Genomic DNA, 24,391 nt, shown 5'->3' on the forward strand with positions numbered 1-24,391 from the left:
TGAATGAAGAACATTGGAAACTCACATATTTTCGTCTGTCCTCTTAAACTGTTATGTATCTAAAAGAATAATTCCTGTTTTACAATTATCAGTAGGCTACCAGGATAGTAAAAATCTATTTTTATTGTATACAAATTTGATGTATAGAAGTTCCAAATTAACGAGAGTTGATTCACTCACCGTGTTACCTAACAACTAGTTTTGGAAACTTGTTACATTCTCATAGCAGAATATTTCATTAAATTTTCTCCCCTGGCTATTCAGTTGATGATGTGTTCCCAGGACACGTGTTTCCTCAATAATAAGCCTTTACCTGTGTGCACCACCACTTTAAAGATTTGTTAAAAGACGTTTTCATGTGCACTGACTCATATGCTCCTCACGATAACCCCATGAGATAGGCCTGGAAAGTATTCTTGCTACCAGTTGACAGATGAAGAAACCAGTGTTCAGAGACATTAACTGAGTCACTACCTACCATACCAAAAGTGAGTTTGTGGCAGAGCTGGACTTAGAATGGAACCAAGTTTCTCATTCCCCAGTCTGGTGTTTTTTACACAATCCGTTAGTTCAACTCGCTTGCATTTTGTGATGCTGCTTCAATGACATTTTTGCATCTCATTCTATTCCTGCTTTCCAACTGCCCCTCCCACTACTTGCCTCGGCATACTCTGTGCTCAACCAGGGCCTCTCTCTCTCTTCCCTGAACATGTCCTCTTTCAATTTCCTGCCTCTGGATCTTTGCACCTGTTTCCACCTCTTGGTGGGCACTCCTCAACCCTCGCATCGCCGCCAGCTGAAGCCTTTGCCGATCGGCCCTGCCGGATGAGATCTCTCTGCCCTTGAACCCACAGAGCCATCTATGCATTGTTCTATAGGCATTTCCATACCTGCTTAATTCCCTTTGCTCTCGTAGTGTCCCTTGCTCTGTGCTCCCACCAGCCCCTGTGCTGTTTTCACAGTGCTTATTGCCCTATGTTGTAGGTCTGCTTTTGCCCCATGACTGTGAGCTCCTTGAGGACTGGGATCTTGTCTGATTCATCTCGGTGTCTCTAGCACCCAGCACAGAGCCGGGAACACAGTAGTTGCTCCAGAAAATGTTGGATGAATGAGTAGATGGATGAATGAGTACTACCTAGCACAACGCCTTGGATATACTAGTTGCAAAATAATAATGGATTAAATCGAAGCTTCACCCAAACCTCATTTCTTCTCATCCTATCCCAGTGGGGGCTGAAGGCATGCTTCATTCTGCCCCAGGCTGTCACTTCCACTCATGCTCTGGATTCCATCCCATCCTGCCTCCCCAGGTGCCTCACTCCATCAATTACCTCCTCTCTCCAGAATCTCTAATCTCTCCCTCTTTTCTGACTGGCTCCTTTCCCTGCAGTGACAAACATACTCGGGTCTCCCCTCTCTTTCTAAAAGTAAATATCCTCAATTGGATGGGTCTCCTTCTCCTCCTCCTCTTCCTCTACCTCACGGTATCAAGCTATGAGCCTCATTGTAAAGTTATCCAGCTGGGCCCTTTTTGGAGACACTTCAGTGTCAATATCCTTAGATATTTTTCTCTTGGGTGGTCAGACGGCCCACAGAAGGCTCTTCCAGCTGCCAGAATCTTACGGCCGGAGTCAGAGAAGACTCTGTATGTATGTATGCTTCCAGGATGCATACTTCCATTTAACCCCTCTGTTTTCAATATGAGACTCCAGCCCTCAGCTGGGTTTTGGGACTCCCAGTCCAGAGCCCCTCTGCTTTACCCTCCCAGGGAATAACTCTCCAGACTTCTGTGAGGGCAGGGAAGGGCCAGCCCCACAGTGCAGTCAGGCCTTCACTGCAGGAGGGGATGTGGAAACGAATCTACTTCTTAAACAGTTTTCAAACAACCCTCATCATTTGGGTGCCCACCTCCCTTCACCTCCACTTCCAAAGCTACCTGTTGCAGCCTTTGAAGATTCTTGTGAGGGGTGGAAGGGGAGTAGTAAATCAGGTTGGTTTTTGGCTTTTCCCACTAAGGGCTTAGGATTCCTAGTTTGTGGCCTTCTTGGGTCTGCTAAGTCAATTACTACGCACCCATCTGCTTTCCAGGTTTCAAAATTTAGTTGTCATCTCCTTTCAAATATCATTTTATAGTAGTTTCAGTGGTATTTTGGGACGTGGTGAAGTTAGATGTGACGTAGGTGCTCCACCTTAACTATGTATCATCACAGGCATGGATGTTTGCCTGCCTGCCTCATTCACCCTACGCACCTTTGTTACCAAGACACTCTCCCTAAAACACTGCAGACTCAGCTTGTCTCATCAGGCTGTCTGATCCATTCTCTGACCATTCTGCTCTTTCAGCTCTCAGCCCGGGACTACCTACCGGAAACCAACTTCCTATGGATAAACCCTCAGGCTGTGCTTCAAGTTCAGATGCCTTGCCAATATGTCAGTGCTTTATGACCTGTCTACGCTCTCTGACCCCTAGCATTTCCACATACTTTTCCAATTCTGACTCCCATAACTTTGCTCTTTGCTCCTTCTCTCTAAGTAGAATGTTGATTTCTGTCAAGCACATAGGCTAGCCCTGGTCCTTCCTATTTGCTCAAATAACAATATTGATGACAATGATAAACAACTACTGAGTATTTATTATGTGCTGCTCACTGTGGTAGACACTTTATACACATGATCTCATTTCATTCTTCATCACAGCTTTATCAGGTAGATGGTAATTATTAGCCCCACTTTGCAGATGAGGCAACAGAGGCTCAAAGAGGGAAAGTGGCTTCTTGAAATTCACCAGGCTAGTAAGAGGTAGAGATGGAATCCAAGCCCAGGTCGGTCCAAGTCCATGCTCTTCCTATGATACTATGCTGCCTCAGTCAAGGCATCAGAGAGGGAGCTAGAAAGCAGAAGGTGAGAGGATATTGAGTACCTGAATTGGAGGAAGTGGCCACCTCAGTGAGGCAAAGGGTAGACAATGGAGAAAGATGGGGCTAACAGAGAAAAACCTTTGCCGACTTCACAGGTTTGCATAGCATTGACCCTTGTGATCTTCACTTGTGCACAGGATAAATTACCATGCCTATGCACCCACACAGAAAATAACTTAGAATACCACTATTAATCCATATGATACACACCGACGTGGCTTAAGATGATTTATCACAATTGTAAGGAATGCTTGATTATTTTTTTCCAGAAAGGAAGCTTGGATTCCATTAATCAAGCTAAGACCTTATTCTGCTTCATAGCCTGGCACAAAAACAGACAGTCATAACAATAAGCCTAAATCATTGAGAAATCACGCAGTCATATTTTGCAAACTCAATTTAGGGAATCAGGGAAAAGTAAAATCCACACGGGAAAGATTTCCATTGACTTCCCATTCAAGATTTTACAGTGAGTTCTTGCTATGGATAGCCCGTTGCTCCAAACACACAACAATGATGGACAAAATACAAAAAGGTAGAATCAAAAAGGAATGGCCAAGACAAAAAAAAAAAAAAAAAAAAAGAGATGATTGTCTCTGTGTTGAAATGACAGGCTTGCTGGACTGGAAGCAAACAATGTTAGCCAGAAGTTAAGCTCCTGCAGGGTATAAACGTCCAAAAGCACTCTCAGCAAGATGGAGGACAAAAGCCAGGCTCACAGCTTAAAGCCAAGGACTAGGATGGAACTACCCTCAAGCCCACCAACCCTTGAATGTAAATCTGAAAAAAAAAAAAACCCCTACTACCAAATCTGCCAGAGTCTTTGGCTCTGGTGAGCTGCAGGAGGTGAGGACACAGACACAGCCGGATCTCACAACTAGAAGCTGAGCTAAGCCACCAGCTGGCTCTGTGAGTGGATCTCCAATATGCCCAAGAGCTCCCTGAGGCAGCGATATGAATACATCCTGTAAAATAGTTTTGACCCTAACAACTGACTGGTAGTTTACAAGAGTGCAGTAAGAAGGGAAAATGCTGAACAGATTGATTTCCTTCTATCATCAAGTTTCCACCTTTGGAAGAGGTAAAATTAGAGAAGGTGGAAAACACTTTTTAGAAAGTGAGGGGTTTTTTGTGGACGTTTGCAAACTATTTGCAAAACAAATCTAGATATTCTCATGATTCTTTTAAGATTTTGTAGGAAGGACTGTGAAAGTAGGGATGATGATCATTGTCTTTGTTAAAGCAGCCAGACCTTGTAAGTATGGAAAAGGGGGTTGGAATTAACATTTATTGAGCAATATGGCATATTAGTTAAAACACTGTTTCTATGGCCAGATTGTCGAGGTTGTAATCCAGTCTCTGACACTTAGTTAGCTATGTGCTCCCGGGTCAGCTGCTTAATTTCTTATTGTCTCTATTTCTTCTTTTATAAAATGGGCATAGTGTTGCTATAGGGGTTTAAAGCACTTAGAACAGTGTGTAGCACATAGAAAGCACTATGTAGGAGTTAGCTATTATTATTGGTCATCATTATGTGCTGCAAACATCTTATGTAAGAGTAAACAAATTTGTTAGAAAAGTCTGTGAGGAAGGTATTTTCCTTATGTGCCCATATGAGAAAACTTAAGCTATGAGAGGTCAAATAAAATTACAGAGTGGCAGAGCCTATAGATGCTGCCTAGTCCAAGGCTTCCATTTTAAACTGTAGAAGAGAAAACTGAAGAGCCCATTGTAACTCAAAACAGGAGAGGGACATGCCTCAAGTCATTTAGTGAGTCAGTAGCATAACTGGGCCTAGAAGTCAGCATCAGGGCTCTTCCTTCAGTGGGTCTCAAACTTTGGCAGGCATCAGAATCTCCTGGAGGGCTTGCTAAAATACAAACTGCTGGGTTCCCCCTCCAGAGCTTCTGATTTATGAAGTCTGGGGTGGGTCCTGAGATTTTTCATTTCTAACAAGTTCTCAAATGATGCTGATGCTGCTGGTCTGGGGACACTACTTTGGGATCCACCACAACACACTATAGTTCATACATTTTTTTTCCTTTTCATCATGGACTACCCAAGTTATGATTCACAAGTAGTTGGACAGAAATGGGAAGCAGTGATGAAAACTAAATACACAGACGGCAGCAAAAAGGTAGGGTGTCCAGCAGTCCTGGTTTATGTGGGACTTCCCCAGTTTTAAAACTGTAAGTTCTGCAGCCCAGGAAACCTCTCAATCCTGGGCACACTTGGATGGTTGGCCACTCTAGATGAAGGTAAACAAAATTCAGTGCTAGTTAACTGCCAAACACAAAAGGGCATACTTATAGAGAATGTGGCAATTTCTGGTGAGTTTGTTTGAAAAAGATTCATTAATTTACTCTTATTCCAACAAATTTGTATTATGAAACACTATGTTAGGTGCTGTGCTCCTAACCCTACTGATCCTATCCACCACTGCAAAAGGTAAAAGTGACTTTACAGTGAGCTTGGTAGACATAGACCTGTGCTTACATTCTCAAGGACACAAGAAAGAGATGTGAAAAAAGAAACGTCTCACATAGAAAGTTTTTAATGCTCCATGAAGAGGACTCAAATAATTCCCTTCCCTGTTTCTTCCTCTGAAGGGAATACATTGTACAAAAGTATTGATTGAAAATTCAGGAAAGCGAGGGTGAAATAATTAACGAATCAAGGTCCCAGGGGAGCCAGAAGGTGGAGAGAGTCTTTCAGTAAGAGAGAAGATTGATCTGTGTCCTTATCTCTCCAGGGTCATGAATATGTCCTTTGCTTGTCATAAAATCAATGCTGACCTCAGTTATAGTATAATTTTCAAGGCTAATTTAGTCAAAATTTCAAAAAAGGTAAACATCCTTATGAAGACTAATGGTGACATATTTTAGGAGTACATAATAGTAGAGAGAAAAGATTGCCTATTAAAATGTTACTGCTTTTCTGATTGCTAATGGATATACTCTTTAAGACCTGAACTTAATTATCAATCCTTTGACCTAAGAGGAAAAAGAATTTCATGGAGGATCCCTGAAGATTCCTATATAGTACAAATAAAATGTAGAAATATTCTGAGAACATACTTTGGAGCACTAGATGGTCAATAAAATAATGCATAAACTACTAAATGTGAACTAGGAACTCCTTAAAAACGTCATATTAGGCTTCATTCTCTGTCAGAGTACTGAGTTTTCTTTGCTTTGTGACTCCTATCCTCACTAGTAATGCTTTTTTTCCACTCTTGTGCACATCCTATCCTGGATCCTCTTTCATCATTCCACAGTGGTCAATGTGGTTATTGTACAGCTTCACTTTCTGTGACAGCCAGGGGAAAATAAGCCTCATATCTATCATCTCGATCTCTCTCTCTTCTCTCTCTCTCCATATATAAAGGAAGCCATTAAAAAATAAAAGAAACATGGTATTATATTTAACGCAGTCAATCTTGGCAATTAACATGTATAATATTTTAAGAGAGGAAAAAAACCAAAAAAAAGATCAGCAGAAATGGAGGAAAACAGATTGCATCCCAAATTTCATCAAAAGCCAAACTGTAAGTTTGGATAGTAATCTCCAGTTCTTTGGAGGCACATCATCTATCATGATGAGTTCCCTCAACAACCTTACAGGCTAACCCTCTGCACTCTCTCATGGGGTGTCTGTGTGTGTGTGTGCATGTGTGTGTGTGTGTGTGTATGTATGAACTGTCATATGGAACCTCAGAAGTCTCTAAAAACTTTCTGCAATTAATGCCTCACAGAGCTACCGAACTGATGGGTTTGTTCCATAGGAGCTATTGTGACTTCCTAGTTTAGTTCCTTGAGACATGACTTGGGTGGAGATAACCCTTCTCACAAGATAAAACACTATGTGTTCAGTTCCCACCTTATCACTGAGCTTGTGTTATCAAACAGTTCCTACAATATCTGTAGTTCTAGGAGACTGTAGAGAAAAATCTAGGGTTTCAGCTAAAGTCTTTAATCCACAGGCCTATGTAAAAGACTGTCCCAAGGTATCCTCTAGCCCATTGGTTCTCAAAGTGTGGTCTGAAGACAACTGGAGGGGTCCCTGATACCCTTTTATTGGGTCTGTGGGTTAAAAACTATTTTTTATAATAACACTAAGATGACACTTGCCTTTTTTACTCTCATTATCTCATGAATCTACAGAAGACTTTTCCAGAGGCTACATGACATGTGATGTCATCTCTCTGATAGCTGAAGGATGCGCGCTTTTGTGTTCTTGAATTTTAAACATTTCTCAGTCTTAATACTGAATACAATTAGGTATCAATAGATATAACCTGCACTCAAGAACTCTTTGGAGTCCTCAATAACTTTTAAGAGTGTTAAGGTGTCCTAAGGCCAAAAATTTTGTGAATCTTGGAATGCATTTCTTTTTAACTGATCTAGTTGCAAGAAATTTTTACTTAGTGAATATTGTTTCCCTATCAATGTGGAGATTATATTTCTGAAGTAGACTGGCCAAGATTATACCAAAAGTTCTGAAAAACAAATGAGCCCATGTTATAACTTGGAGAAGAGAGCTATCATACTACAGGCCTCTTTCCAACAGGTTTCTCCTACTAGATAAAGGGGTGGCTTCTGCTTTGTGTGATGGGGTAAGGAGGTAATTTTAAGTATGTTTTGCCACATTATTCTGCTGATATGAAATTCTGGTAGCCAGGGTGCCAGGTGTGTTCATAATCCCAATGCTGTCAATTTTAAGCCTGAAGCCCCAAGAGACGAGCAGTGTTTAATACGTCATCCCTTGTTAAATAGCAGCCACAGAGTTGGCGGTAGCCAGTGAAGGATTCCCTGCCATGTAGGACACGCCAATTGTCTATAAATAGGACCTGTAAATGGGCAAAAAGAGAGAAAAAACACCATCAGAACAAGGGCAGACCAAAGGAGCCCTAAATCAGAAGAGATCATTCAAAAGGAAAACTTTAGGTTGTTCCCTGGTTACATTCAATGAAGTATTTTTATTTTGAGATTAAACAAACATTTGGAAACTAGGATGTGCATAGCCCTGTAGGAGGCTAAATGGAATTTACAAAGGCAACAGTAGGTAATAGACCTTGCACTTGAGGAGCTTATGCTTCTTGAGTAATTGTTTTCTTATCAAAGCAAATAAGATAATTGGTTTTCTTTTTTAAATTCTTATATACTTTCTCAAAGGGTTAAACTATTTCATTATATTTTATGCTAAGCTGAAGATATTTTCCATCCAGAGGAAATATCAGGAGCAAAAAAAAAAGAAGGAATTATAAAGCTGGAAGGACCCTTAGGGACTATTCCCTTCATCATACAAATAGAGTCACTGAGTCACTGATGCCTAGATACAGGGTGGGGTCTGCTTCCAGGTCATTCAGTGAGTGAGTGGCAAGACCAGGACCAACACCCAGGACTCTTTTCTCTTTTTCCTTTGCAAGATAGTGACTCATATATTATATAAGTACCCATTCTTCACTCCTTCAGTATAACAAGCTTACTTGATATCTTTCGAGTTTGGCACCTACCCTGCCAGGCTTTAGTTTGACCCAAAACTCATTCTCAGGTCTCCTCAACTCTATTGTTAGAGTCCGATGTGCTGTATACCAACGATGGACAACATCATAAGGTACGGTATTGATGACAGCCCGGTCATAGTTGTTGTACCTAAAATGAAATCATGAGAAATAAAGACCTCCTCAAACACATGTCAAAGACATCTGTTGTTTATTGAGCAGTTTTATAGATGGCTTTCCCTATATTCATTACTTGTCTCAGAAATGAGGTAACAATAATAAATTAATGTACTCTCAGGACTAGAAGACTGCAGAGAGGAGCTCCACTGCCTGCTGACCATATTTTGTTTTTCTTTAGAGAATCTGGGGGTAGGGGATAGAGGTAAATTCTAGCTGGTTTCTCCCATCTTAGGATATGATATTTTATCTAAAGCACATTCCCTTGGCCAAATTTCATAGAAGCACTGGAGAAAGATCCGAGTTTTCTCTTCACCAAGCTGAGGTGGGCAAGAAAGGTTGTACTAACAAGGCTTTCTTTTTAACAGGATGACTTACAGCTTTTCAGGTGTTTCTCTTTTCGGGAGAAATCCCAGCTACAGCCTAGTAGATAGTTTACCCAGGGGTATTCATTCATCCAAACCTAACATTTATATGAAGACTTGCTATGTGCTAGGTGGTGTGTCAACATGATTCAAGCCTATGGGGAGTTTACATTCTATTGAGAAAGACAGATGATGAACAATAAATACACAACTAGTTACAGGTGCTATGAAGAAAAAAATAATGTTACATGATAAAAAGTGACTAAAGTCTAGTTCAGATGGAGTGTTGAATGAAGGACTTTTTTGAAGAAGTAATATTTGAGCTGGTACCTGTATGATAAGAAAATAGCAATGTGCCAAGCTGAGGGAAGAGTGTTCCAGGCAGAGGGAACAGCAAGTAAAAGTCTTAGGGTAGAAAGACATTTTATCATGTTTGCAGAACAGCAAGAAGGCCATGTAGTTGGAGCTGAGTAAGCAAGGGGAATAATGGTAAGAAATGATATGGAAGAGGTAGCCATGGGCCAGATCATGTATAGCCTTGTAGGCCTTGGTAAGGACTTTGGATTCTATTCTGAGTACTATGAGAAGAGACTGAAAACCCTTTGTTCAGATACTGGATTTCTTTTTTACCTAAAGCAAATTAACTTTCTACTGAAGTACAGTATATATACAGAAATGTACACAAATCATAAGCTTGATGAATTTTCATGATGTGAACACATCCATATTACTAGCATCCAGGTAAATAAATAGATCATTACCCAAACCCCAGAACATTTCCTTGCTCCCCTCTCCCATCTTGTCCCTCTCCTAACCCAAGAATAACTACCATTGTGACTTCTGTCACCAAAGATCAGTTTTGCTTGTTTATAAAACTTTATATAAATGGAATACTACAGTATGTACTCTTTTTTGCTTAGCTTCTTTCATTTAATATTATATTTAGGAGATACATCATTGTTGTGCTGTGTAGCAGTAGTTCATTCATCCTTAGTGCTATATAGAATTTCATTGTGTGACTATACCATAATTTATTCATCCATTCTACTGTTGATGGACATTTGAGTAGTTTCCAGTTTGGGTCTATTACAAATAGTGCTGGAGGTTCTGGTCCATGATGGCAACATAGGAGGCTCCTGAACTCACCTCCTTCCATGGACACACCAAATCTACAGCTACACATGGAACAATTCCCTCTGAACGAAATCTAGAAACTAGCTTAGTGACTCCTACACTTTGGGTAAATGAGTAAAAATCGACATCAAAATGGGCAGGAAAAGCTGTCACAATCTTGCCATAAACCTCACCCCTGTTGCAGTGACATACAATCAGGAGAAAATTCACACACAACTAGCTTCTCCCTCAAGAGTAAAGAATTTGGACCCAACATCTAGTGCCTCAACTTTTAAGTCTTCCACCTGAGAGACAGGACCCCAAAACACCTAGCCTTGAAAGACAATGAGACTTGAATCCCCAAGATCCAACAGACTATAGCAAACAAAGAAACAGTTCTTAATGGGCTTGTGAGGACTCATATAGTTATACCCCGAGGCCTAGCACAGAGACAGCAGAGAGAAACACCCAACTCTCAGCCTTTCCCTAAATGAGGCCTATTTGCATGCTTTAAAAGCTGCCGCATTATGGTGAGTCTTCTAATTTAGCACACATCTAGGGACAGACTGTGATTCTCCCTGAACATGGGGAAGGCCAGTGGGCACCATCTCTGCATTCTTCCTCTGGCCCACTCCAAGTCACCAGTGTCTCCCTAAAATGAGCTTGCACACAAGATTGGTGCTTTTGTGGCTGCTGCCCAGGGGACACACCCCTTGACTGCCTGGCTCTGGTAGCCAGGGCTTGAGTTCCAGATTTCACAGGACAGTAGGAAACACAGAAACACTTCTTAACTGGCTTTCCCCCCAGGGCTCAGTGCAGAGGGAGCAGAGAGAAACACCCAGCTCCCAGACTTTCTTTCCCTTAAAGAGGTCTACTTGCATACTTTCAAAGCTGCTGCCTGAGGCTCTGGTTTCCAATCAGCCTGAATCAAGGTGCTGACTGAGATTCTCCCCTTTGGGATGCTGATAGGTCTTGACACACCTCCAACTACTGGCAGCCACTAAGAACAAAGAAGGCTGGTGGGACAATCAGAAAGGTTTGAGAGACGACCAAGAGCTAGGGCAAAGTTGAAAGATAGGGTTCATCTCCTACATGAGTCTACTCCTTCAAGACTGGGAGAGGTGGCTGTTTTATCTAACGCATAGAGGCCAACACAGAGAGTCAAGGAAAATAAAGAAACAGGAATATGTTCTAAACAAAAGAACAAGATAAAGCTCCAGAAACAGATCTTAATGAAATGGAGATAAATGATTTATCTGATAAGGAGTTCAAACTAATGGTCAAAAGTTGCCTGCCAAGGTAAGAAGAATAATGCATGACAAAATGAGCATTTCAACAAAGATACAGAAAAAATAAAAAATTACCCAACGAACCATAGAGCTGAAGAATACAATAATTGAACTGAAAAAGTCAACAGAAAAGTTCAACAGCAGACTAGATAATGTGAAAGAAAGTATCAAGTGAATTTGAAGACAGAGAAGTGGGATTCATCTAATCAAAGGAGCAAAAAAAAAAAAAATAATGAAAAAGAGTGAAGACAGTTTAAGGGAATTATGGGACACCATCAAGCAAACTAGTATTTGCATCATAGGGCTCCCAGAAGGAAAAGAGAGAAAGAAAGGGGTAGAAAGCTTATTCGAAGTAATAATGGCTGGAATATTCCCTAACCTGGGGAAGGAAACAGACATCTAGATCCAGGAAGCTCAGAGAGTTCCAAATAAAAGGAACTCAAAGAGACTCACATCAAGACACACTGTAATTAAAATGTAATTAAAATGTCAAAAGTTAAAGATAAGGAGACAATATCTTAAAAGCAGTAAAAGAAAAATAACTTGTTATGTATAAGGGAAACCCCATAAGACTATCAACAGACTTTTCAGCAGAACCTTTGCAGGCCAGAGGGGAGTGGCATGATATATTCAAAGTGCTGAATGAAAAGCTGCCAGCCAACAATACTCTACCCAGCAAAGCTGTCATTCAGAAGTGAAGGAGAGAGAGAGTTTACAGACAAGCAAAAACTATAGGAGTTCATCACTACCAGACCAGCCTTACAAGAAATGTTAAAGGGACTTCTATAAGCTGAAAGGGGGAAATGGCACTAGTTAGGAACAACAAAGTTAAAAATACAGTTAAATTCAGAATACTCTAATGTAATGGTGGTGGGTAATCACTTATAAAGCTAGTATGAAGGTTAAAAGACAAAAGCAGTAATAACTATAACTCTAATAATTTGTTAATTGATACACAAGGTAAAAAGATGTAAACTGTGACATCAAAAACATCATACATAGGGAGGAGAGTAAAAACATGGAACTTTAGTGCATGTTTGAACTTAAGTTGTCAGTTTAAAACAGATTGTTATAAATATGTTTTATATAAGCCTCATGGTAACCACAAAGCAAAAACCTATAATAGATACACAAAAGATAAAGGATTCTAAGCATATCACTACAAAAAATCATCAAATCAAAAAAGAAGAGACAAAGAGAAGAAGAAAGAAACAAAGGAATTACAAAAGAACCAGAAAACAATGAACAAAATGGCAATAGTAAGTTCATATCTATCAATAATTACTTTAAATAAAATGGACTAAATTCTCCAATCAAAAGACATAGAGTGGTTGAATGGGTTAAAAAAACAAGACCTAACTACATGCTGCCTACAAGAGACTCACTTCAGTTTTAGGACATACACAGACTGAAAGTGAAGGGATAGAAAAAGATAGTCCATGCAAATGGAAGCCAAAAGAAAGCAGGAGTAGCTATACTTATATCACAAAAAATAGACTTTAAGGCAAAGACTGTAATACTCTTATTAAAGGAGGTCATTATATAATGATAGAAGGATCAATCCAACAATAAGATATAACATTTGTAAATATTTATGCACCCAACATAGGAGCACCTAAATAAAAAGCAAATATTAACAGGCCTACAGGAAGAAATAGACAAAAATACAACAATAGTAGGGGACTTCAATACCCCACTTTCAAACAGTGGATAGGTAATCCAAAAGAAAATCAATATGGACACCCTGGACTTAAATGACACATTAGACCAATAGACTTAACAGACATTTACAGAACATTCCATCCAACAGCAGCAGAATACACATTCTTCTCAAGTGCACATGGAACATTCTCCAGGATAAATTATATGTTAGGTCACAAAAGAAATCTCAGCAAATTTTAAAAGACTGAAATCATACGAAGCCTATTTTCTGACCACAATGGTATGAAACTAGAAATCAATTACAAGATGAAAACTGGAAAATTCACAAATGTGTGGAGATTAAACAACATGTTATTGAACAAACAATGGGTCAATAAATCAAAAGAGAAATAAAAAAATATCTTGAGACAAATGAAAAGGGAAACACAACATACCAAATCTTATGGGATGCAGCAAAAGCAGTTCTAAGAGGGACATTCATGGCAATAAGAGACAAGAAAGATCTCAAATAAACAACCTAACTTTACACCTCAAGGAACAAGACAATGAACAAATGAAGCCCAAAGTTAGTAGAAGGAAGGAAATAACAAAGATCAGAGTGGAAATAAATGTAATAGAGATGAAAAAGACAATATAAAAGATCAAAAAAACTAAGAGCTGCTTTTTTTAAAAGATAAACAAAATAGATAAACCTATAGCTAGACTTATCAAGAAAAAAAGAGGGAGGATTCAAATAGATAAAATTATAAATGAAAGAGGAGACATTACAACTGCTAGCACAGAAATACAACTGATCACAAGAGACTACTAAGAACAATTATACATCAACAATTTGGACAACCTAGAAGAAAGGGATAAAAATTCCTAGGAACATACAACCAAACAAGATAGAATCATGAAGAAACAGAAAATCTGAACAGACTAATTACTAGTAAGGAGATTGAATTAGTAATCAAAAACTTTCCAAAAAGAAAAGTCTAAGACCGGATGGCTTCACTGCTAAATTCTATGAAACATTTAAAGAATTAATACCAAACCTTCTTAAACTCTTCCAAAAAGTTGAAGAGGACGGAATACTCCCAAACTAATTTCATGAAGCCAGCATTACCCTGATACGAAAAACAGATAAGGACACAAGAAAAGAAAATTATAAGTCAATATCACTGATGAACATATATGCAAAAATTCTCAAAAAATATTAGCAAACTGAATTCAACAATACATTAAAAAGATCATACACCACAATCAAGTAGGACTTATTCCAGGGATGCAAGGATGGTTTAACATCTATAATTCAACCAATGTGATAAACCAAATTAACAAATGAAAGATAAAAATCATATGATCATCTCAATAGATGCACAAAAAGCATTTGACAAAATTCAACACCCATTCATGATAAAAACACTCAATAAAGTGGGTATAGAGGGAATGTAACTCAACCTAATAAAGGCCATATATGACAAGCCCACAGCTACCATCATACTCCACATGGTGAAAGCTGAAAGCTTTTCCTCTACAATCAGGAACCAGACAAGTATGCCCACTCTCACTGCTCTTATTCAACATAGTACTGGAAGTCCTAGCCAGAGCAATTAGGCAAGAAAAAGAAATAAAAAACATCCAAATTAGAAAGGAAGAAGTAAAATTGTCTCTATTTGAAGATGACATAATATTATATATAGAAAACCCTAAAGACTCCACCAAAAAAGTGTTAGAACTAATAAACAAATTCAGTAAAGTGGCAGGATACAAAATCAATATGTAAAAATCAGTTTCGTTTCTATACCCTAACAACAAACCATCAGAAAGAGAAATTAAGAAAACAATCTCATTTATAATTGTATCAAAAAGAGTAAAATAGGAATAAATTTAACCAAGGAGACAGAAGATCCATACACTAAAGCTTATAAGACATGGATGAGAGAAATTGAAAATGACATAAATAAATGGAAAGACATCTGTGCTTATGTATTGGAAGAATTAATATTATTAAATAGCCACACTACCCAAAGCAATCTAGAGATTCGATGCAATCCTTATCAAAATTCCAATGGCATTTTCCACAGAAATAGAAAAAAGCAATCTTAAAATTCATATGGAACCACAAGAGACCCCTAAAAGCCAAGGCAATCTTGAGAAAGAAGAACAAAGGTGGAGGCATCACACTTCCTGATTTCAAACTATATTACAAGGGTATCATAATCAAAACAGTACCAGTATGGTACTGGCGTTAAAATAGACACATAGACCGACAGAATATAATTGAGAGCCCAGAAATAAGTCCATGCATATATGGTCAACTAATATTTGACAAGGGAGCCAAATGGGGAAAGAATAGTCTCTTCAATAAATGGTGTTGGGAAAACTGGACAACCACATGCAAAACAATAGATCTGGACCCCTATCTTACAGTACTCACAAATATCAATTCGAAATGGATTAAAGACTTGAATGTAAGACCTGACACTATAAAACTCCTAGAAGAAAACACAGGGAGTAATTCCTTGACTTCGGTCTTGGCAATGGTTTTTTGGATTTTACAAATAAAGCCAAGGCAATAAAGGCAAAAATAAACAAATGGAACTACATCAAACTAAAAAGTTTCTGCACAGCAAAGGAAACCATCAAAAAAATGAAAAGGCAATCTATGGAATGAGACGATATTTGCAAATCCTGTATCTGATAAGGGGTTAATATCCAAAACATATAAAGAATTCATACAACTTAATACCAAAAAACAATCTGATTAAAAAATAGGCAGAGGATCTGAATAGACATTTTTACAAAGAAGACACACAAATGGCCAACAGGTACATGAAAAGGTGATCAACATCACTAATTATCAGAGAAATGCAAATCAAAACCACAGTGAAATAATCACCTCACACCTGTTAGAATGGCTGTCATCAAAAAGACAAGCGATAACAAGTGTTGAAGAGGATGTGGAGAAAAGGAAACACTTGTGCACTGCCAGTGGGAACATAAATTGGTACAGCCACTATGGAAAACAGTATGGAGGTTCCTCAAAAAATTAAAAATACAATTACCATATGATCCACAAATTCCACTTCTGGTCATTTATCTGAAGGAGATGAAAATACTATCTTGAAGAGATACCTGCATCCCCATGTTCATTACAGCAATATTTATGATAGCCAAGACATGGAGACAACCTATGTGTCCATTGATGGATAAATGGATTAAAAAATATATATACACACACACACACATAAACATTATTCAGCCACAGGAAGAAGGAAATCTCATCATTTGTGACAACATGGATGGACCTTGAGGGCATTATGCTAAGGGAAATAAGTCAGACACAGAAATATAAATACTGTATGGTACCACTTATATGTGGAATCTAAAAAAGTAAACTCATAGAAACTGAGAACAGATTGGTGGTTGCCAGAGGTGGGAATGGAGGATGTGGGAAATGGGTAAAGGTGGTCAAAAGGTACAAACTTCAAGTTATAAGATAAATAAGTCATGAAGATCTAATGTACAGCATGGTGACTATAGTCAACAATATTGTCTTGTATATTTGAAAGTTGCTAATAGAGTAGATCTTAAAAGTTCTCATTACAAGAAATAAAAATTTGTAACTACGTGCTGATGGATGCTAACTAGACTTACTGTGGTGATCATTTTGCAATATATGCATATATCAAATCATTATGTTGTATACATTACTCTAATACAATATTATATGTCAATTATATCTCAATAAAATTGTAAAAAATTTAAAAAAATAGTGCTTGTATGAACATTCCATTACTTGTCTTTTGGTGAACGTATATACTCATTTATGTTTGATATAAACTTAAGAATAGAATTGTTGGGTCATAAGGTATGTGTAAGATCATCTTTAATATATATTGCCAAAACTATTCTTTTCAAAGAGAAATAAACATTTAATGGTACTCTTTTTAGACATCAGACAGTATTCATTAGGTTTAGAAAGTACATGGCACAATCAGAGCCAATATTCTTAGTTTTCTCTTATATAAAATGAGCATAATAACATCTGCTGAGCTTATCTCACAGAGCTATTGTGAGAATCAAATGAAAGAATGCATATAGTAGTCCTTTATCCCATAGGGAAAATGGGGTGAGGAAGCATAGTCTTCATCAGGGTCTTGACACCCATTGTCACTTTCAGAAACCCTTAGTGCTGTGTTAGCTATTTGCACAAATAGTTCATTTAATCATTTCATCACCCCAGAAGGGAAGGTGGTATTAGCCTCCTTTTACATGTAAGGCAACCAGAGCTTAGAAAGGCTAAACCTGCTATAGTTTATAAGTAGCAGAGTGGTTTTAAAATCAGGCTTCTTTAATACTTTAACTCATCATTTGTACCAGAAGAGCAGGACAATAATCTAATTCCTGTGTATGCTGATTCATAAGGTCAACTTTTTACAGATCATAACTGTAATCTCTTGACTTCAAATACAGATTTACAGTTTATAAGTGTTTCATATATACAATCTCATTGACTCTCTAGCCGATAACCCTATGAGGTAAGTAATACAGCTATTAATAATTATCTTTCTTTATAGATAAGGGACATAAAGATAAGGCATTGTGATTTGCCCAAGGTCACATGGGATCTAGTATTCACTATTTATATTACATGATGTTTTCTAAGGCTGATAGCAGGAAAAGTTTATTACAGATTAGTAAACTAGATTTGCAATGTTCTTATGATTAGAATAAGATGATTACTGGACTTTTGCACAAAGTAATGTCATCATATTATTGTGTAATTTTCCTATTTTTTCTGCTTTGATACGATGCAAGAAACACCTGGAAGTAGAGGGAAGCAAATAAAGCAGATACTTATCTGATAAGAAAAGCTAGGAAGGCTCAATTAAAGTATTCTTCTCATTAGTTGACAGACAATTAAAGATTTTCCAAGTAAAGAGAGCTCAGTGACTGAATGGAAAATGCATTTGACGTACTGTGGTGTAAGTGAAAAATGATGTGCACTGTAGTCAGATAGATCACAGTTACAATCCCAGTTCAGATGCGTGATCTTAGAGAAACTATTTGATCTCCTTGAGCCTCAGCTTCCCCATCTTAAAACTGAGAATACTAACTATTTTATATGATTGTGAGGGTTACCTAAACATTATACATTACACACTAACACTGTGCTTGACACGCAGGAGGTCAATAATATTAGCTAAAATGAACACTAGTTACCTACATCAAGCTATAAAAACAAGCCCTAGAATCCATGAAAGTCTTCATAGTGAGTTATTTATACTCAGATTTGGAGGACAGGGTTAGACTAAGCTTTGAATAATAATGGCTGAAGGATAGGTAAACAGTTCTATCTAAATATTTGCATTTTAATATCCCTTGCTCTAAAATGTTTAAGTTTTAAAACATGAATAGTCATTCTACCTGTTACAATATCTCATTTATAGAAAAAGCTTACTTATATACAAAGCATGCTATATTTTTATTTTATGAAAAAATATTGAGCTCTGTGCTCTGCTTCTGGTAATGACTAAGGAAATTTCTACTGGATCAACCCCCTCCTCTCATACGTGACAATTAAAAACTCTGGACAAAATACAAAAAACAATTGCCTGAAGGTACTGTAGAGGTAGATTCTGGATGGGGGTCGACACTTGGAAGAAAGGAATTACACTAGGTGAGCTTCTCATTTTCATAGCATCTAGCTTGAGGGTGTGCCACAGCCTGCATCATACATGGTAGTTAAAAACCCAAAAGAAAACTCTCAGTCTTTCTGGCCTGAAGACCCAGAGGATAGAGTTTGGGGCAATCACTGCCACCAGAAAGTGAAGAGGAAATCCTAGAAAGGAGAGAATCTGATTATACATATGTATAAGCTCTGCCCAAATATCTGGATGACCCCGGAATTGCACATGTGCAAGACAAACTCCCAGCGTTACATCTAGAGATAAAATAACTGAACACAAATTTGAGATATCGAAGAACAGCTTGAATTTTGAGTACAAGTAAATTAATTGCCTCTTTAAAAAAAACCCCAAATCAAAATTCTTTGGAGAAATATAATAGAATCTAGAGTCTCAATAACATAATATTCACATTCTCCAGAATAAAATTCAAAATTATTCAATGTAACAAGAACCAGAAAAATGTGACCTATTATCAAGAGGAAAGAAAATCAGCAAAGGTCAATCTGGAAATGTCCCAGATGTTGGAATTATCAGACAAGGACTTTAAAGCAGCTGTTATCACTAAATGCAATGAGATAAAGAAAACTATGCTTGTAATGAAGGGATAGAAACTCTCAGCAAAGAAATAGAAACTATAAAAAAGAACCAAATGTAAATATCTGAATTAAAACATTGACTAGATGGGCTTAACAATAGAGTGATGTTGGCAGATAAGAGTCTGTGATTTTGAAAACTGGATAATTTTATTTAATCTATCTGAAGAAAAGATAAAAAAAACTTTTGAAAAGAAAATGAATGGAGCATTAGGGACTTGTCGGACAATACCAAAAGCTCTGACATGTGTAATTGGAGTTCCAGAAAGAGAAGAGAGAAAATGGAGCAGAAAAATTTGAAGAAATAATGACTGAAATTTGGCGAAAGACATAAACTTACAGATTCAAGAAGCTCAGAGAATTCCCATTAGGATGAATACAAAGAGAACCACATCTAGGAACATCACAGCCAAATTTCTGCAAACCAAACATATAGGGAAAATCTTGAAAGCTGCCAGAAAAAAAGTTTACATGGTGCATAAATTAAAATATAATTAAAAATATTAAAATAATCCATAAGAAGAATGGAAAGGAGGAACAGAGAAAAAATAGATCAGGCAAAGAGAAAACAAAAGATTAAAAATAAAAAATACAATTACATTAAATGTTAATGGACTAGGCATAAGGACAGACATATAGGTCAATGTTATAGAACTGAGAGTCAGAAATAAACCCATATATCTATGTATTATTGATTGTCAATAATAGTGCCAGGACCATTCAATGGGGGAAAGAATAATCTCTTCAACAATAGTGCTGGGACAACTGAACAACCACGTGCAAAAGAATGAGGTTGGACCTTTACGTAATATCATAACAAAAATTAACTAAAAAATGGGTCAGAGGGGCCAGCCCGGTGGCGCAGCAGTTAGGTGTGCACATTCCGCTACGGTGGCCTGGAGTTCAATGGTTCAGATCCCAAGTGCAGACATGGAACCACTTGACAAGCCGTGCTGCGGTAGGCATCCCACATATAAAGTAGAGGAAGATGGGCATGGATGTTAGCTCAGGGCCCGTCTTCCTCAGCAAAAAGAGGAGGACTGGCAGCAGATGTTAGCTCAGGGCTAATCTTCCTCAAAAAAAAAAAAAATGAATCAGAGACCTAAATGTAAGAGCTGAAAATATTAAACTCTTAGAATAGATCATAGGAGTAAATCTTCATTACCTTCGACTAGGTAAAGCTTTCTTAGATACAACGCAAAAAGCACAAGCAACAAAAAATAGATAATTTGAACTTCATCAAAATTTAAAACTTTAGCATATTGAAGAACAAACTCAAGAGAGTAAAAAGACAAGCCACGCACTGGGAGCAAAATAGTTGCAAATAATATATCCAATAAGCAACTTGTATCCAGAATATTTAAAGAACTCATAAAACTTACAAACAAGATGACACATGATCCAATTCAAAAATAGGCAAAAGATTTGACTAAAGAAGATATATAAGTGGCCAAGAAGCACATGAAAAGATGCTCAACATTATTAGTCATCAGAGAAATGCAAATCAAAACCCAAAATGAGATACTACTTCACACACACTAGGATGGGTATAATCAAAAAGACAGATAATAACAAGTGCTCGTGAGGATGTGAAGAAACTGAAGTCATCATACATTACTGGCAGGAATGTAAACTGTTACATACAGTGTGGAAAACAGTTTGACAGTTCTTCAAAGGGATAAACATAGAGTTACTGTATGAAGCACCAATCCCATTCCTAGAAATCTACCCGAGAAATAAAAACACATGTCTACACAAAGACTTGTACACAAGTGTTCAGAGCAGTATTTTTTGGAATAGCCTCAAGTGAGAAATAATCCAAATATTCATTATTGTTGAATGTATAAACAACATGTGATATATAGAATAGAATATTATTCAGCAATTAAACTGACACATATTACAACATGGATGAATTTTGAAAACATTATGCTAAATAAAAGAAAGCTGACACAAAAGACTATATATTATATGGTTCCCTTTATATGAAATGTCCAGAATAGGCAAATCCATAGAGATAAGTAGATTAGTGATTGCCAGGGGTTGGGATGAGGGCTGTGGTGGGGAATGGAGAGCGACTGCTTCAGTGGCACAAGGGAACTTTTTGGGTTGACAGAAATGCCCCAAAACTGGATTGTGATAACAGTTACACAACTTTGTAAGTATACTAAGTCACTGAATTGCACACTTAAAGCAGATTAATTTTATGGTATACAAATAAAAACTTTTAAAAAGTTTTGAAGCTTTAAAAAATGTTAATGCACTAAATATCCCAATTAAAACAGACCGTCAGACTGGAAGACTAGATAAAGAAGCAAGACTAAAGTATATGCTGGTTAAAAACCACACTTTAAATATAAAAACACAGACAAGTTAGAAAAAAGAAGATGGAAAATTAAATAGCATGCGAGGAGTAAGTGTAAGAAGGTGGGAGTGGTTAAATTAATTTCAGATAAAATAGACTTCACAACAAAGTTAAAAAGGGACATTTCATGGTGACAAAGGGATATTTCATCAGGAAGACATAAAAATCATAAATGGGTACATGCTTAATAACAGATATTCAAAATGCATGAAGCAAAAACTGATAGAATTAAAGGCAGAAATAGACAAAATCACAATATTATTTGGATACTTTAATGCTGTTCTCTCAGTACTTGACAGAACAATTAGACAAAAAAATCAGAAAAGACACAGAATATCAAATAACACTGTTAAACACCTTGACCTAATTGATTTTTATAAAATAGTACACCCAAGAAATGAAGAACACATGCACATGCTCTTCAAGTGCATGTGGTGTGTTCACCAAGAAAGACCATTTGCTGGGCTGAAAACAAAGTCACAATAAAATTTTAAAACTTCAAATCTATAGAATATGTTTCCTGGCAACAACAGAATTCGATTAGAAATTGACAATAAGATACCTAGAAAAATCTCAAATATTTGGAAATTAAAGAACATACTTCTAATTAATACATTGTTAAAGAAAATATAAGTGAAATTAGAAAATATTTTGTACTTAATTATGAAAATAAGACATATCAATATTTGTGAGATACAGCTAAAAGGCTTAGAGGTAAAAATATAGCTTTAAATGATTATATCAGAAAAGACTGAACGTATAAAATCAATGACCTAAGGTTTACCTTAGGGAACTAGAAAAATGAGAATGAATTAAACCAAAAATATATAAAAATAAGAGAATAATGAAGAACATAAATCAAAAAATAGAAACAATGGGGAGAATTAAGAAAATAAGGTAACTCTTTGAAATGACCAAAAAAAAAAATCAATAAATTCTTAGACTAAATGAGAAAAAAGAGAGCAGAAGTTACCAATATTAAGAATCTGATATCACTATAAAGCCTATAGACATTATGAAAATAATAAGAAAATATTATGAATGACTTTATGACTACAAATTTGACAACTTAGATAAAATGTACAGATTTCTTGAAAGAACCATTAAAGAGGAAACAGAAAATCTTACTAGCTCTGTATCTATAGAAAAAATTGAATTTAATATCCAAAACCTTCCCATAAAATAAACTCCATTCCCAGACAGTTTCCCTGGTAAATTCTAGCAACCTTTAGAGTGGAAATAGCACTAATATTACACAAACTCTTTGGTAAACTAGAGTTTTACAAAGTCAGTATAATACCAAAATGTGACAAACTCATTACAAAAAAAGAAAATTGCAGACCTATATCACCTTTGAACCTAGATGCAAAATTTCTCAACATGATATTACTAAGCTGAAACCAGCTATGCCTATGTGTCAGTTACCAATTTATTGTTTCTCAGTTCTGAACACATCCTTACATATATGTTCTTCATATAATAATTCTTTTAAGCATTCCTCCTTTATAGCAAGCACAATATTAAACTTTCTCAGTAGAGGGTGCTGGAGGGACACTACAAGAGAAGGAGGTTCTTTTGCTATTTCTGGCCCTGGCCGGGGCCCTCCTCTGTGTAGGTGTGAGGACATCAGGTAGTTCCAGTCCTCTGAGCCCAGGACTTGGTCCCTATGCAACCTTGCAGCCTCAGCCTGGTGATCGATAACCTTCCCACAACCCTCTCGACATGGTAAACCAGAGCCCCCGCATGGCCTACATGCAGCTGCCTGTCTAGACTCCCTGGGCAAGCCCCTACATGACAAGCATAGTCTCCTATGTTCTGCGGGGTCACACACTGAACAGTCATTCTGCAAGCTCCCATTCCTCACTCCTAACTCATGCAATCTATTTGTTCTTAAGTCCTCCTGGTTTCACTGGCACCCAAACTCCCTTTGCACACTCACACCACCAGTTGCTGCTTGCCTGCTCCCCTGCCTGCACTCTGGGAGGGTGGCCTATTGTTTGCTCAGCAACTCTAGACCAGCTCCTGCCTGGCCTAACCAGCAAACTTCTCTTATATCAGGTGGCTGAACACTCTTTCTTTGAGGTCTGAACCTCTTCTAGGTTTATTCTTCCTTGGATACTCTGCCTCAGCCCTAGGGTACTATACTGAATTTCTTTATGTCTTATACTTACTCTTTTATCATAGTTCATGATTCTTTATATTGAATTTTCCCTGTTAACCTACTGTGTGGTATCTATCTCTTGATTGGAACCACACTATTAACATACACATGCACACACATATGTATATGTGTGTGTATGTATAGTAATAAATCATGACCAAGTAAAGTTTATCCTAGGAGTGCCAGGTTGGTTTAACATTTGAAAATAAACCTATGTAACTTACCATATTAATAGAATAAAGGAGAAAAATGATATGATTATTTCAATTGATAAATGAAGATACAGCATTTATCAAAATTCAATACTCATTCATGATTAAAAAAAACTCTCAGTAAACTTGGGAGGGAAATTCCTCAAACTGATAAAAGCCATCATTAAACCCCTTACAGCTAACATCATATACTGAACACTTTCATTCTAAGGATGTCTACTCTCACCACTCTTATTTAATATACTACTGGAGGTGGTAGCCAGTGCAATAAGGCAAAAAAAAAAAGCAAACAAATACATAAGCTATATATAGATTAGAAAGAAAGAAATAAAACTGTCCCTACAACATTATTGTC

The 24,391-nt window shown here is 37.3% G+C and overlaps 1 protein-coding gene across 4 annotated transcripts in view; it reads right to left on the reverse strand.

Annotated features, from left to right (window-relative positions):
* Window positions 1-2,613: 2,613 nt before the first annotated feature.
* TMLHE (trimethyllysine hydroxylase, epsilon) overlaps window positions 2,614-24,391 on the reverse strand; it is a 93,790-nt gene continuing 72,012 nt past the window's right edge. For 2 of the 4 annotated variants that reach the window (XR_011536235.1, XR_011536236.1), the window contains 3 exons: window positions 8,434-8,572; window positions 7,049-7,767; window positions 2,614-2,887 (listed from right to left, as the gene is read on the reverse strand). Coding sequence is in view for 2 of the 4 variants with exons in the window: in XM_070606119.1 (XP_070462220.1) it covers window positions 7,636-7,767; window positions 8,434-8,572 (271 nt within the window). In the remaining 2 variants the exon portion in view is untranslated. Of the gene's footprint in view, window positions 2,888-5,456; window positions 7,768-8,433; window positions 8,573-24,391 lie in introns of those variants that run through there. The other 2 variants (XM_070606119.1, XM_070606120.1) reach the window with 1 other exon arrangement.

Source organism: Equus przewalskii, chromosome X (genome assembly GCF_037783145.1).
Source record: "Equus przewalskii isolate Varuska chromosome X, EquPr2, whole genome shotgun sequence".
Taxonomy (NCBI): domain Eukaryota; kingdom Metazoa; phylum Chordata; class Mammalia; order Perissodactyla; family Equidae; genus Equus; species Equus przewalskii.